This window comes from Pomacea canaliculata, linkage group LG3 (genome assembly GCF_003073045.1).
Source record: "Pomacea canaliculata isolate SZHN2017 linkage group LG3, ASM307304v1, whole genome shotgun sequence".
In the NCBI taxonomy this organism is placed as follows: Eukaryota; Metazoa; Mollusca; class Gastropoda; order Architaenioglossa; family Ampullariidae; genus Pomacea; species Pomacea canaliculata.
Genome location: NC_037592.1, coordinates 16,906,405 through 16,922,941, shown reverse-complemented (window position 1 = coordinate 16,922,941; position 16,537 = coordinate 16,906,405). Strand labels below are relative to the sequence as shown.

Here is a 16,537-nt window from a genome sequence, read left to right as displayed (position 1 = left end):
GGCATCGGGTGGCCATTTAACTGATCTTTTACAGCGGCCCACCCACGTATTAATTAGAGGCGTTGTCCGACCTACGACGAACGCAGCTGTCATTATCAGGGTGGTGGTCAGCATTCCGCTTCATGTCATGACCAGTTCCAGGCACTTCTCGCCAAACCCTTGTCAGCATACTTCGTTGGACATTTGCAAGAACATTTATTTCATGTCGGTGACGTCAGCGTTCTTGTATCCGCCAGCCCGCCTACACTTCTTTCTCTTTTTCCGCAGAATGATTATCCCTTGGGGGTCTTATCATCTGTTTGCTTTAGATGATCATTTGGACAGTTTTGTTGAAATCCTGGGGACAGTTTGGGAGCTTTGATCATTGTGATACGTGATTTAAATATGAGTTAGCTTTCCCACAAGGCACCTGTCCGGTGGGTCTGGCCATGTGGCAAGCAGTAGGAGTGGTGGAGTTCTGTGGGAGAGTACGAACGTCACACCCTTCGGGAACGTCACTGGGGCACGTTGTGACGCAGGAAGGCCACGTTTACTCGCAAGGTCGCATGCGCAGACACACAGCTAGATAACGATTCCCCCTCTCCCCCTTTACCGTGTTCTCTCATCCATCCCATCAAAAGGGTGGAATAGTCTCATTATAAATTATAAAAAGTAGGCATTGTCAGGGGTGATAATGACGGATAATGTAACACAACCTTGTGGAGGAGATAAAATATCGAGGGAGAGTTGAGGGGGAGGTTAAGAGCTGTTGCACTTTTTTTTGCGGGGGTGGGGTGTTTTTCACTCGGCGAAGCCTGGCACCTTTCCCCCTTCCTACCGGTCACTTTTACTTGGACGCATGTGGTAGCCGCCGATGGTGTCTCAGCCTGCCAGCGTCAACCACAAAGGTGAGCGCCGCAGTGTGGCGGCGTGAAGGTGGGAGCCGCCATGTCAGGGCTCAGTCCTATCTCGCCCGGTCAGCGCCACTGGTGGCGGCGTGCGGCCATATCTCTACCACTCACCGCTTCCTGGCCCTCGGTCTGCGGAGCTGCGACAACTGATGGCGACCGGCGTGTGCAGGCTGTGCGACAGTCTCTCCTCGGCTTCTTCCCGACATCGGCCGTTTCACCATCAAGTAGGTTTCCATGTCGAGGTCGAGTGACCCTCAGTGTGTGTGTGTGTGCAAGGAAATGGGAGGGGCAGAGTTGGTGCTATCGCGGCTTGTCGTCGGTTCACAAGGTGACAGCTAGCTCCCCAGTCCCATAGTCACTGAAAGTTGCCGCAGTTTTGTTGAGTGCAGCTTACAGCAGCAAGTGTCGCAAAGAACTCATCTGTGGAGCAATGCTCAAAGTCGCTGACTGCTTACAACAAGGCGGAAAAGCCAAGGCCCGACTATGGCGGACAGTAAGTCACACAGCTACAAAGCTGGGGAACTGGGTCACGAGTGGGACCGAAACGGGACAAGTCACGAGCGTCACGGGTCGAGGTTGGCGCAGAATGCCGCCACACATGCACGGAAGTTGTTTCCGTCCTCGCCGACTTGGCAACTGACCTTCTGTTCGTGCGAGGTTGACAGCGGCCATGTCCAGCTCCCTTGCCTGATGACGTCATGAGAGTGCACTCTGGAGGGCAGACCGGCTGCACCGTATGATCTCTCAGTTGAACAATCTTTAGTGATTATTTTTTTTTCATACATTTTGGCAAACTTTGCACGTGCATGCATCATGCATGCAGGCAGTATCCATGCGCCTGCCGGGGTGGATTGTAGTGCATGGTGACGCCATCGTGGCCAAAAGTGGCATCAGAGCTTCGGCAGTCATAACGACCTGATTATCGCCCAGAATTCCTCGCAGTGCTGCCAGACATCCTTCTTTACCGCTCGCCATCCCGCCAGGTTCTTGCATTTAGAAAGGTCTTGTTGCCCGCAAGGTGCGCTGTTGCCGGCCGCCAAGACCTGACTGTGCCAGCCTCGCTGCCTGCCGCTCTTGTCTCATCACCAGACACCTGCTCCTGGTCTGTGTCCGGCGCTCGGCAGGGAGTTCAGTGGCGGTGCGGCCAGAGGCAAGACCGCCTGGTGACGACGCAATGCGAGGTGTTTCAAACCTAATGGATAAACAAACCCAGAGGATGGAGGGAGGAGGAAAGATGAATGCGGCGCTTGACAGGCTGAGATGAACCACATGCCTGATGTGACTGGGGCATGGATCAGAGCAGCGAACAAAGCTCATTAGCCAGTGCGAGTGGAAGCGAAACTAGTTTGCATGTATCCGTCCCCGCCACCCAACCTCCTACAACCCCCTAACAAGGACGGAACTGCCATGACTGAGCGGAAAGAAAATATGGCATACTGAGACACGACCTCGCTCATCCCCTATTTTACCAGTGCGCAACCCCTTACTTCCTTCTGACCGAGAGGAAGGTACCTCGAGTCCGTTGCTACTGACCCTGTTGCGCCTTTGTCCGAGGTCACCAAACATGGCCTTGACATTAGGGGAGGTGATGTCAGTTCTTTTTTTTTCCACCACCATAGTTTGTACATCTCTGGATCAGGAGGTGGCCGTCGCTTCCCGATGCTCAGTGTACAAGTGATGCCGAAATGTCTTTCACCTTCTGACACTTGCAAGTGCTGGCAAGCTGCAGTGTAGTTGGAAGTGTTCGTGACCGTCCTGGCAGTTGGAAATATTCCGTGACGTGCCGGCGCTCAAAGGTTTCTAGCACTTGTGCTGCTCTTGAAGGAGGTGTTAAGTGATTGTGTTGCACTTCAAGAGGCTTAGTGTTAAGTGATTGTGCTGCACTTCAAGAGGCTTAGTGTTAAGTAATTGTGCTGCACTTGAAGAGGTTTGGTAGCAGCCACGCTTGGAGGTGATAAGTGATTGTGTAGTAGTGAACCGCACTTGGTGGTGGTGGTGGTGGTGGTGGTGAGCGGTTGTGTCACACGTGTTCAGTAAGTCGGCTACGCTTGAAGTGTTCAGTAATGTTCATTTGCATTTGTTGAGTGGATGGACTGGTGACGTGTCAACTGTAGAAACCAAGCTGTTGGCTGTGTGACGACGCCTGCTACTTTCCCTGATTGTGCCGCGTCGTCAGTCGTTACTACCGTGTGTGTGTGTGCCCGCCGCGCGTTTGCTCGTGTTGTAAATTCTTTACACACACACTGTGTGTTTTGAATAACAGTCTGACACGTATCGCACATTAGTAATCACTCACCTGACATGCGTGAAGTGTTGTGATTTCACGGGCGTACTCTTGATGTAGGTGGTTATTTCACGTGGGGTTTGTGTGTGTGTTATTTTAATGTTCGATTCCGCACGCGCGCCTCATGTGTGTCTGACACATGGTCAGCAACCGTGACCGCTCATTCTAAGGTCGTTGGTTCGGGTCAGGTCAACAGTGGAAAGACTGGATTTTCATTTTCAGAAGTTTCTTGGCCTCCGTGAGGACGCATGCACTGTGTAATGTCATTAACGACATTAGAGCAATCATGATGGTGGGCGCTTGTGTTTCAAGGGCAGGAAGGGGGAGTGCCGCAGGAAACAACGGGAGGTAAGGATATTCTAATTACTCCATGAACTGACAAGCATCATCATCAGCTTCACCCACCAGATAAGTTCCGCACTTTACACCATACATTACGAAGACAAATTGTTTCACGAGGAAGGAGAGGGCTTCCCTGTCACGAGCGTCTGTGATCTCACAACCTATTGTGACGACAGACTCGGTACTGCGGGCGTTAGAAGATTAATGACCCTGTGGCAGTCGTGTCACGTGAGCCCATAATCCGGACACTCACAGGTCTTCAAATCGGCTTAAGCTTTGCCACGAGCCAAACACATGGCCATGAGTTCCGTACACTAGGAGTCAAGTACCTCGGGTCAGGCAGGGTGTTGGCGACAGGTTCTACAGTACAGTGTGTGTGTGGATGGGGAGACAGGTCGCGTGGGAGGGAACCGCGGGTCAGATGGGAAGATGGTCTATCATGTACTCTAGACGACGGTCCGTTAGATGAGGGCACGCTACTCATTTGCATACATAATGAATGTTTTGGAAGCCTTGGCAGCACAGTTCGTATCGGGTGGCAGACAAGGCCGGTGAGGCGGGTAGCCAGGGCTGGCACTCGTCACTTTGTTGGGGGAAGTTGTGTGTGTGTGTGGAGGGAGGGAGAGAAAGGGGGAGACGCTGGCTACCCTGTGTTGCGTGAGCCGTCAGGAACTTCCTTGAGGGGTCTGCAGGGGTGTTGATGCCGGATGTTCTTAAACTACTGCGTAATAGATGAGAACGGGTGTTCGACGACTTATTGTGATGATGGTGGTGGTGATGAGATTTTGGTGACAGCGTTTGATCACTCACAAAACGGAGTAGATGACATGTACAGTGTGAGTGTCGTGTTTTGGCGTTGTTTTTTTTTTTTTAATTTCTGACGCCTTCGTTGAACATTGCACCCGAGCGTCCAGTCCAGGTGTACCCAGGTTCCGTTGCAGGTGCTGCCAGTGGCGTACCCATCGTCTATTATCCGTGTTCGCGCTGAGTTGACAGTTCCGGACATAATAAAAACAGGGAAAGAGGATGCGTGTGCCGGTGTGATAGGATGTAGACACGGATACCAAAGGAAAGGTGTGCGCGCGCCAGTGTGTGGTCTTACTTTTCACCTTGCCGTGACTGATGACTGTCGTCGAGGACAGTTGCGGCTCGATCTGTCTTGTCGACGTCTTGATTACAGCTGTTTATTGTGTCAGCGATCTGTCTCAACTGTGTTGCTTGTGCAGCCTGTGGCGGGGGCCGTCCACATGGACGTGCACGTGACAGGAGCTCGTGGCGCCTGGCGCTGGTGTTGGGTGAGCGTCGCCAGGAGCTGTGTCCGTCGTCGCTGTGTCTAGTGTCCGCATCCCTTGCCACGAATAGTCCTCGCGCAGCGGTATGGCACCGAGAGGGGAGACAGGCGTTGCCAATGGTGACCAAAAAAAGAGTTTGAGAAGGGCAGGGGGAGTTGGGAGGCGAAGTAGTGGCAGCCAGAGACATGCGGGGGCGAGGTAACCTGTCGGACACGTGCCCCGCGGTGGCCGAGCCGCGCTGCTCTCCCTGCTGCTGGATGGCTGAGGTTCGAGACCCGGGGTACGGCCTGACGCAGCCTTGGCCACCCCGCCAACAGCATAGCCTGGTGCAGGACATCGGCTTCTTCTTGCTCTTCACCTTCATGCCCTTCATCTATGCTTTCTTCTTTTTCCTCCGCAAGCGGCGCGAGCACGGGCGGGCCTCCTCCCTCAGAGCTTCATCATCGGGACAGTCGCACACCAGTCCTCGCGTGGCGCGCAAGGTGAGTGATGATTAAGATGATGATCTCTCTCCTCCCCACTCTGTATACACACACACTTTCTTGATTTCTCTATCTTCGTTAATGTCTTCCACAGATGATCTTTCTCTCTCTCTTCCTCTACCACAATTTTTTTGTTTTTGTCCTTTTTTTTAAACCACATTTCCACATTTATCCCTGGTATTTTCGATCCTTTCTGCACATACCCCTCCCCTATTGCCGAGTTCCTGCCTTTTTGCAGTTTTACGACAGTTTTCGTTCAGGCCCTCCCCCTACCCTTGTAACTTTGGTCTCTTCTCCTGTTTCTAAATTGTCTAAAAATGTCCTCCGCAGGGCTGTGTATTTGTGCCAAAAACAAAAGCATAAAAGACAGAAGCAGATACAAAAGCTGAATAATTTAGAATTCACGCTAATCGACAGAGCCAGCTGCCATGTAAATTACGGTTGATGCTTTTACTGCAAGTGTCCAGAAACTGGGAGATGAGGGGTGGTGGTCAGAGACTATGGTTAGGCACAGACTAGGCGTCATACGAGCGTGTGTGTGTGTGACGAGGGTTGTTATGTTACACGTAGCTATACGAGGAGAGTTTTGTTTTCGAGGCACCGTGCAGGTGTTTCCAGCACTCACCCCGCCTCCCCTCTTGCCCTCTGACCCCGTGACACGTGACGCGATCCCTCACTTAGCGGAGTCCCACGGCCTCCTCATTACAACTCTGAAGGCGGCAGATAAATTCGGCCTTTTGTTTACAAGGATTTAACAGATGTAGATGTTTTATTGTCGAGTTAAAAATTGTTAGGTCTCGTGTGATATGAAACATCAGTTTGGACAGAAATCCCGACACCGACTTTCTCCTCTCTCTGGGTTCATGTCGGCGTCATTAGGAGTGTTCTCCCTCCCCCCCCACCACCACCTCTCTCCTACAGTCGTCCTTTGCTTTGTATCGTTTTTCACTCGTCCTCTCGCTTCATGACTATAGCTGCGTTGACAGAGCTGATCCTCGAGTACCCGAGTACAGTGCTTCACACTTAATAAAGAATGAAGACTAGTAATTGTACCTCTCACCATCCACCCTATTAGTTCTGCCTTGCCCTGTCCATCACTGGGTCGAGTCGCAGTAAAGTGAGCATGCAGCGGGATGGGGGAGGAAGAAAGGGGGAGAACTACAATCAGCGCAATGACACGTAGACATCAGAGAAGTAGCGGCAAGGGACTGGGGTGGATTTCTCGTCACAAGCTCCTCGGTTATCCGGGTGTACTATTTATTGCTCTCCCCACGTCATACGTGATACCTTAACCAGACATGTCCTAGCATTCCTGTTAACCTCCTTAACGGTCACCGACACTTCCACCCTCCCGTAATGTAGCCACCCTCCATCGTTAGCACCTAGCGACATCAGTGACAGCAACGAACCCCAAGCTATCAAGACCGTTCGAGGAAACAGAGCTCGGGTGAAAGGTCACGCCACCGCTGCCGTGATCAGCAAGGGAGGTAAATGTACGGGTAGCGTGGGGAAGGAGAGGGGAAGGCGGGGTGGAACGTGTGAGGTCGGTTGCTTCACGCGTCATACCCCGAGCGAGGCGTGTGTAAGTGCAGTAGCAATACAGCACCTGGGGAGTTATGCAAGGGTTGGTGGGGAGAATGTGTGCCACTCGCCAGCCAAGGCTGTGGGCTTCTTAACAGCACCGGCAAGTACTGGCAGTGTTTGCAGAACAGCAGACCACTTTTTTTTTCTCCTATCTCTACCCCCACCTCTTCCCCCTCCTGGTCACGTTCCACAACACTAACAGAGATCCGTCAACCACGACTACTAGCGGCTGTGACAATGGGTTTTAATTCATGCCACACACATGTGGGCAGTGGGTGAAAGGGTCAAGCTCTGGTGATTACAAGGTAATTTGGTTTTCACTCTCATAATTCGCTAATCATAGGGAATATTTGTCAGCATAATCTTCTATAAATAACCGTTTATTTATAAGGGCCAGTATGTCAGTGCCAAAATCATATAGATAAGTAAGCGCGAAGAAGTCAAACTTATAGTAAGCCAGCCTGCTAGAACAGGTTCTACTCAGGTTACCTTCCACACCACCACGGGGTTAGACCATGAGAGTCATACATATTTCATAAGTTCGGGCCTAGCCATAGTCTCATGATTATGTGAGGTAGGTGCAGTTGACTGGCAGGCAAGCAGTGCAGGCTCTTGAAAGTAAGGCAAGGCACAAATATTTTAGTCCACCATCAGTAATAGTTAAGCAAAGTGACATTTACTGTAATCTCTCATTTATTGCGGGAGATGTGTTTCAGAACCACCCGCAATAACCGAATATCCGCGAAATAGAATCAGTATATTGATTTCTGTATTTATACACTATATTAAGTCTTAAAAGCCCTCCCCCATACCTATACGCTACATAAACCTTTCCCATTTCCTTAATAACCATTCCCACACTGTTGTTTACGCTTACGAGTAGGCGCTTAGCATCTCGGGCAAGCGATGCTGATTCTTGTTTCAGAGTAAATACATATACTATTTACTGTAATGCATATTAATTTTATTATTAATAATATATCTTTATTAGCATTAATATTAGTAATATATTTTTATACACTTTGGGCTTTTTTATCTAAAAGTTCATAAAATATGTGTATCTTCCTTCCACTGATTGAATTTTGCAGAAAATCCGCGAAGAAGCGTAGATCCGCGAATCATTTTTCCCATTCATTTCTTATAAAAACCAGCAAAATAGTGAAGCGCGAAGTGGCGAGAGATTACTGTATACTTTGTCTTGAACAGCTGTCCTGATTTATGTAGGAAGAGACATAAAAAGACACAATTAGACATTGATAAAGTTATTTCCAGGATTTTTGTGATCTGTTGTAATCATCATCTTCTGTAGAATGCTTAATCATAAGCCTTTGATTTTTAAACATTGGTAGTAACTGTGGCATCATTATGACAGTCCCTGTGTACTTTCCATAACCATGTTTCCCCAGAGCAGCTTAACCTTGTGAAGTCTCCATCATCCCTTGGGGTCTTTTGTGAGTCTGTAGTGAGTGCATCTTGCAGGGCCCCTTGTAGAACAGTGACCTCAGTGGTTTGGGGGTTTTTGGTTGTTTTTTTTTTGGGGGGAGGGGGGCTCCCAATATGACACAGAAGCTTTTCTTCACATAAGCTACACAATATTTATTTTAGTGTGGGGTTTAAAGTCATTCATAACAAATGATCTCGCTGAACTTTATAGTTGCTTTTAGGACTACTGCCAGAGCTCTGACATCAGAGCACTAAGACTTTGCTAGTCAGACTTAATGTCAAATGTGGTTCTAGAAACTAGCCTTTAGATTGTTTCCCCATGGCTCAGATCAAGAAATATTTGCTTTCCTTATATTGCTAGAGGCCTTGTCACATCAAGTGTCACATTATACACATATACGTACAGTTGTTATATGGCTTTCGGTTGCTGATTTGGCACTGAACCAATGCCACCTCTCAATTGCATTGTACTTATAACTTAAGTAGAAGTCTACTAACATTGTAATAATTCTGAAGTAGCACTCGTGTCCCATGTTTTCCTGAAAGTAAGACCTAAATTGTTGAAATGCAGCAGATGTATTAAATTGTACAGTAATGATATTAATAAATATTATCATTATTACTATATTAAAAACTGCTTAAATAAATAATAATATTAATTCAACCAGGAAATGGAGTTGCAAGAAATTCAGGCCGATATTTGAATAAATGTAGATTTTCATAAATGAAAAATAAGACATATCCTGAAAATAAGCCCTGATATTTCTTTTGGAGCAAAATTTAATATGAAACCCGGTCTTATTTTCAGGGAAACACAGTAGTGTAAGAGTAGCATTGTAGTATTGCTCATCACTGTACTTGATATTTGCATTTCATAATCCATATTAGTTAAGAACTAGAAGACTGTTAAGGTAACCAGCCTAGTAATACCATGTTTTTCTTCAAATCAAGTAGGTTCCATGAAATCAAAATAAAATGATGCTTAACGAAAAATACCTAACTAGATTTAAAGACCCTCCTATGTGAACATGTGACAGACTTAGCACCTCACATGCTGTTGAAGTGTAATGAAAACAAACAAGAACGAAAAGAACATGGAGAGGTCTTAGATAAATATAGACTGGCATTAAACATTCATAACACCCAAAGAACTATGGCATACTAGACTGTCATTAATGGTAATAATAGTGGCAACTCGTGGAAATTCAAGATTGACATAAGCGAAGAGTGCCAATTGGATAGCATTCCCCTGAAAACCAGTCAAAACCAAAGCAAAAAACCATAAACTTTGCTATAAATATATCAATAAGTTTGCTAACGTAGCATAACCACATAATAAATTTAAAATATCTTTGAAATAAATTAAACTGTAAGAAATATGGGGCTCGTTCACTCATCTATAACAATAACCAAACATAAGTTAGGAAAACTATAAGTCTATTAATTGGTACACCTGAGGGTATTTTGGTTAATGCTATACAATAAGGATTTACTACAAATTAACGAGAACTGATGACACTTGTGGTTGCTACTTATTTAGTATATTAGTCATTGTATCAGCATTGTAACAAATGTTCTGTTTGTTGCAGCATCGATACACGCGACAGGACTCCATATCTTCACACAGCAGCAGTTCAGGTCGGCAGGAGAGCTCAGAGACCCATTCCTCCATCAATGGGGAGGTCCCCAGGCGTGGAAGTCACTCTTCACAATCCACCCAAAGTGACAAACTTGCCTTTTGCCCCACTGCCTCGCAGCATAGCAAGGAGGGACTCCTTTGAGATGCCCCAGCGTACCATTATTGACTCTCCTCGACCACAACGCTCCCGATCTCTTCACAAAACCACCTCTGACTCCAGCATGACCGGGCCTCATGGCAGACCAGGTCATCACCACCCTCCCATGGGTCCAGATTCCTTCTCTTTCCATCGCCAGGGCAGCGTGGATAATCGTTCCCGGCAAGTGGGTGTAGCGGAGGCTCATATACGTCAAAGCAGTCTGGGGGACAGTCCTTCCAGGCAACTGGCATATGGAGATGCACCATCTACTCCTAGAAAGAGTTCCCTTCAGGAACTGGGCACGCAGACCTCCCAGTTTGCGGTGGAAGCTTTCCCAGCATCAGTGGTATACGTTCGGCCAGACACATACCACCAGGAAGTGCCAGGCTCTGTCCGTGTTTACAGCCCAGATCTTCGATCCAGCCGAGAGGAGTATCTTGCTTTCTCTCAGGACATTGCTGGACAGCAAGGAAGTGGTTCTCCTTTGCCTGGAGTGCATAAATCTAAACCTCGTGCATTCCCACGAACTAACCCCACATGCCGCAGAGAGGGATCAACCAGCTTCAAGCGGGATGGTAACAGTGCAGGGCTACCTGGGTATGACGTGCCCTTCCTACAACAAGATCCTTCCCTTTTCAGTAGCACAGGATCCCAGTCTTCACAGTCATATTCTGACACGACTGACAGCTATAACTATACCAGACATGAACGCTCTGACAGTGACACTTCTCACTCTTCCAACCGCCTGATAAGTTTCCGACCAGAGCGCTCGCCAATGGATAATCAGATAATGTATTCTCGCATGCGGGAACTGTCCGACAGCCAGTCCTCACAAGGGTCTTCAAGGAACATGTCAGACACACATTCCTCACAGGGTTCACTGCGTAACCTGCAGGACAGTGCTGTTTCGGTGCAGGACAGCATATCCTCCAAAAGTGCTGGAGGGGGCTCAGACCATGACTTGACCTGTCAGGAACGCACAGACAGTCGGCTGTCTCAATCAGCAGCCAACATGAACATTTGTACTCCAGTGAATAGCTCCGTAAACCATGATGGCGAGCCAGATTACGCAAACATCCCACCTAGAACAACATACCTAGGCAAAGCAACCAACGGCTTTCAGTCTGCTAGTCCCATAGACTCCAGCTTGGGTCTGAGCAAGCAGGAGGTGCAACTAAGGCCACATTATCCAGACTATGAAAGTAAGAAACTAATGAGTTAAAAAATGTGATAGTTCGACAGGCTTTTCTTGCTTGGCATTGTAATATTAATGAACAATTTCTATGAAAACACTACTAGGAATAATTCATTTTCAAATTCTGGCTTCTTTCTTCTTTTATCGTGGGGAGGTCTAATTGCTTTGAGGTATTTTGAATTAGGTGATTGTTAGTGCATGGAGGTTCTAAAGTACTGCTTTAGTGCTTGGAGGCTTTAATTGTCTGATTTAATCTTGCTTAATTTTTATTTTCTACTAAATGGATGAAGATGATCATCAGTCTGCTCACAGAATCTGTCTAGACTATCTTTTTTGATTCCTACTTTGTGCAGTGATGTAGAAACTGATAGCTGCATCAGGCAGTGAGCATATTTTAGCACTAGCTGGAGCTCAGTGTTCGTTCCTAATGATTTAAAGTCTCAAACCCAATACTTTTAAGCATGAGTGTTAATTTTTCAAGCATGTTTAGTGTCTCAGGATAAAAGATCTTGGCTTTTCAAAGTCTGTTTTTCTGTTTCATGATGGTTTGTAAAATTTTATCATCCTGCTTCCACATTTATTTAAAATTGATGGAATATGACTGCGTCTGCTTGACACATCTTAATAAAAAGTGTCATATTGAAGTATAATTGAAATATTGAGTTGTCCAGTTTTGCTGTAGCCACAAATGTAACTTCTTTTGCTTGTATACCATGCACTTTTTTAGCTTTCAGTTTTTAATGAATATGGTGGGGTTGACATGCTAACAGGTGTTCCTGACCAAGGGTTTGAAGACTCCGACTCCAGCAGTATCTTGTCTTCTAACTCCCCTCGTGGCCTCATCCAGTCCTCACCCATCCCTATTTCCATGGAGACTCACCATGCTTCCCTGCGCCGCAAGAAGCCTGATAAAGGAGAGGCTAGCCCAGCTGTGGAACGCAGCCAGTCACTGCAGGCGGACATGAGCCACCGCCCATTGTCTATGGTGGTGCCCTCTCAGTCTGATGCCAACATGTCGCTCAGCCCGAGCACAAGTTCACTGAACAGACAGGTAAAGTATGCAGAATCCTAGGAGAGGAAAGGAAGTAGCTTGGCTTGGCCTACAGAGTTTACCCTAACCTAACCTAAAACTCTTAGAAAAAAAGAGATATTGTATTCTGTCATTGACATTCAGATTTACCACAAAATAATTATAGGTTCAAGTTTTATGGGTCTTCTGTGTTCTGTGCTGGCAGATAAGATCCTGATTGGTTTCTTTAGGCTGTATTGACAATAATGTGTGGCTTATGGCCAAGGGCAGTTGTTCATAATTCAACTGATGTATTTTAATCACTTCTATCTATCCATGCTATAATGTTTTTCAGTATCTTGTTAAAGTTGTTCTGAAATTGGGTGTTTATCTTTCTACTTTCTGAAGCTTTGTTTTATCAAGCATGTTTATGCATTGTTCTCCAAAGCTCAAAACAGTAAGGTGAAGTTTTGAGATTTCCATAAATAAGTTTTGATTTGCTGCTACTGGTTGTGTATGTATTGTTAGCTGCAGGACTTAAACCTAAATAAAAAGAATGTATGATCTAAAGAAAACCCTAATTTTTCGTGGTAATGATCAGTGGTTCGCTTTGTGGCAGAAGCTTCCCTCAGAGAGTGACATTGAGAGCTATGCCCACCAGCATTTAAACCGCCACAAGAAGGGACTGTTTGGGAAGAAAGTTTCCATCAACAACATGCTCACTTGGTCTAAGGTAAATATAATAACACCTAATGATGTGACTAGATCACTTGGTGTGGGGTTAAGACAATAACACAAATGATGTAACAAGATCACCTGTACATGTTAATTGTCAACCTTATTATAATAATAATAAACTAGGCAAGAAACTTTATTGTGATATAACAAGTATTTCTTCTCAGGATGTGTTTAGAAACTATGTAGACATTATGGTCGCCAAAAATGTTACTTTAAAACACATTTGTGCAATTCCGCAAAAAAAGAAAAGTATCTTTAAAACTTATTTGTGCAAGCATGAAAAGTGTTTATTGGTATCAGTACTATTAATTAACACATAACTAAAGAGCAAATCAGATTTCATAAAATCAATCATATCATTATTCTTTTGAAACATTTGTGGACTTCTACTCGAAAATAATTTAATGAGGCTGTACGTTGTAAACTTAAGTGAATAAAGATCAAAGACATGTCGATCTTTTGGTTTGCAGGACCCTATCCAGAAACCAATGATACGCACAAACGACAAAGGCATTAAAAAAGAAGCCTGTGATATCTTCAAATGTATCCTTTAGTGTGAATGAGAAGAAGGAAGGAGATGTGACACACGAGGGTTTGTTTTCAGCACATTCCATGGATAAAGCTAAATTTCTGATGTGATAGGAAAAAGCAGGCAAAACCCAGTGATTTCAGCAGCCTTGATTATCTATCAGACTGTCACACAAAGTGGAGAGCATTTCTTCCCCATGCTGACCCTTCGGTTTTTTTATTGGGGAGTGGTGGTAGGTGGGAAATAAAGATTTAAGTTGTCCTGCATAATCCACCTTACCTCTGTTACTACAGTGTCTGGTATAAAAACAAGAGGATTACATTTTAGTACATGTTAATAGACCCACGTGATGTGTTACTGCCTTGTGGGTCACTGCTGGTGGGTGTTTCCTTAACGTTGTATCAGTGATACAAGTGTACATGGGGGACAGACGAGGAAAGCAAGCGCCCATGAGTGTGGCACTGGACATCATAAACAAAGGCTGGTCGATGATCAACATCAGGGATGAAATCTACATCCAGCTCACACGCCAAACCACGGAAAATAAAAATGAGTATGTGTTAGCTGTTTGTCATTGTCTTATGTGCATAGGGACAGACGTAACTCAATCCGTTCTAACACTTAAATAAAAATTTTAATCAGTCCTGATCCTCCCTTCACACTGCAGCCTGGAATCAGGGAAATTTGACAGGTCTTGCAGGCATGCTGGAGCAGCCAAACCAGGCAGTACATTGAAGCCAAAGTTTTAGCCAAACAGTACTTCAAAAAGCTGTAGTGACAGTATGAAAGTGCTGCATTCAAAGGCAGAATAAATTCTCTATAGAGTAACCTACCATGGAATCTGTTTCTTGTATGACATTAGGATTGATTTTTTTTCCCCTAAGAAAATGAACGGCTTTAAGAATTGAGAAGAGCTGTACTTCAATAAAATGTGTTCAATAAAATGCTTTTTTTTTTTTTAAAGTAAGCATACTCATCACTAAAGGTATATTTGTGTGATTTGGGGAATGGAGAAGAGAAAGAGCAACAACCTGTGTTCACTGGAGTTCGTAATGTACTGTAACATGGTGCTGAAGTCTTAATATACTGTGACATGGTGCTGCAGGAAGAGTCTTCAACATGGATGGGAGCTTTTGGCCACCTGTCTCCATTTCTTCCCTCCGACAATGCGGTTCTACTCTTACCTGGAGGGCTACATTTCCAAGCATATTGACCACAGCTTTGACTTGCCTAATGTGAGTTAATTTTAAGCAGTTCTTCTGCATGCACATCTTCAAACTGTGGGAAATGGGCTCTTTTTTGCTGATTGGAAAAGGCCAATAATTTACGTAGGAGACACCATCAGCTCAAATCGATTTCTAAATTTCATCTTCATTTGATCATCTTCCAATTTTCATTGCCATATGATGCAAACTGTCATGAAAAGTACCATGTAATAATGCATAATAGGAAAGAATCAACTGCCAGAAAAGTATGTAGTCTGCTAATGATAGACCATACTGAAAATCACTAAAAGCAGTCTGTGTCGGTGAATAAAGCTGGTTACAAATAAAGAAACTTGAGCTTCTCTTCTTCTTTTCTGGTACCCTTAGCAGTGCCAAGATGTTGTCAGCATTAAGAAGATTGATTTATGGCAAACCTTGTTCCATTTGTTGTGTCACGAAGCAGATTAACATCATGTATTTTCTCACTTTTCATTTTTGTGTTCTCAAGGTACCAGTCAGCCACTTTGCTGTTCATTGTGCTCAGCGACTTGAACGCATCATGCAGACTGGTGCCAAGAGAGGCGTCCGCAAACCAACTCTAGAAGAAGTGGAGCAAGCTGTGGTATGGTTTCTATTTTTGTTTTTTATTAGTATTTTTTGGTGGGTATAAAGACTTTCCACACTTAATGATTTTTTTCTCCTCTGCTCTTATGGAAAAATATATATGTATAAGGAAATATGTTTCTAAAATGATAGAGTTTGTGGAAGTGATAACTAATTCATAAACATTAATGCTGTGGCAAAATTTGCATATTTTATTTATTTTATTTTTTTGTGTGTTGTTGCAGAAATCTATATTTCATCCTTCCATGTTTGGAAGCATGTTGGAGGATGTCATGCTGCTTCAGAAGGAGCGTTACCCAGACAGGCAGTTGCCTTGGATACAGACCACACTTTCTGAAGAGGTTTTGCGACTGAGTGGTACACAGACAGAGGGTATTTTCAGGTAGAACTTTTGATGTGTCTCATTTTAGCATCTTTGTCAGAGCTTTTGCACTTACATGACATTTATCAGCATTCCTTGGGAAAGTGTCCTGCATTTTGAAGGTATCATGCATCTCATTGAAAGAGTACAGAGACCTTGTCAAATCTTTGTTTTACAGCAGGCAAAGCTGGTGATCTTTGTGTGCATAATAATCATAGACTTGTATAGTCTGTCTTTCTACAGGACTGGCTGTGGCCATATCTTAAGCCTCAGAGACTCTATACTTTATTCTATGGATCTACTGTGTGTGAGGCACATGTCCTTCGCAGGAGGCAGTAGGTTCTTGAGCTTCCACAGTCTGTAATATTTACTGGCTTTCTCATGTTGCAGGGTACCTGGAGACATAGACGAGGTGAATGCCTTAAAGCTGCGGTGCGACCAGTGGATGCTGCCTTCTGATTGTCCTGACCCCCACATACCAGCATCGCTGCTGAAACTGTGGTACAGAGAGTTGCGCGAACCTCTTATTCCAACCCACCTGTATGAGGAGTGCGTTCAGCAGCATGCCAACCCACTAGCAGCTATAGCCATCGTCAACCAGCTGCCAGAGATCAACCGCCTGGTCCTCTGCTACCTCATCCGCTTTCTTCAGGTGGGTGTAAATAACAGGTTGAGGCATGGCCTCACTAATGCTGTCTAGGGATGCCTAGACATTAAGATTATAGTGTAGTAGTAGATAATGGCATTTAATGCTTGAATATGGACATATCAAAGTATTTGT

At 45.2% G+C, this 16,537-nt stretch overlaps 1 protein-coding gene across 1 annotated transcript in view; it reads left to right on the top strand.

Annotated features, from left to right (window-relative positions):
* The window catches only part of LOC112559517 (rho GTPase-activating protein 39-like), a 58,144-nt gene that overhangs the window by 31,559 nt on the left and 10,048 nt on the right, over positions 1-16,537 (top strand). The window contains 11 exon segments of the mRNA XM_025230825.1: positions 5,210-5,290; positions 9,907-10,047; positions 10,049-11,297; positions 12,061-12,341; positions 12,919-13,032; positions 13,508-13,580; positions 13,972-14,119; positions 14,672-14,801; positions 15,280-15,393; positions 15,620-15,777; positions 16,147-16,408. Coding sequence (XP_025086610.1) covers positions 5,210-5,290; positions 9,907-10,047; positions 10,049-11,297; positions 12,061-12,341; positions 12,919-13,032; positions 13,508-13,580; positions 13,972-14,119; positions 14,672-14,801; positions 15,280-15,393; positions 15,620-15,777; positions 16,147-16,408 — 2,751 coding nt within the window.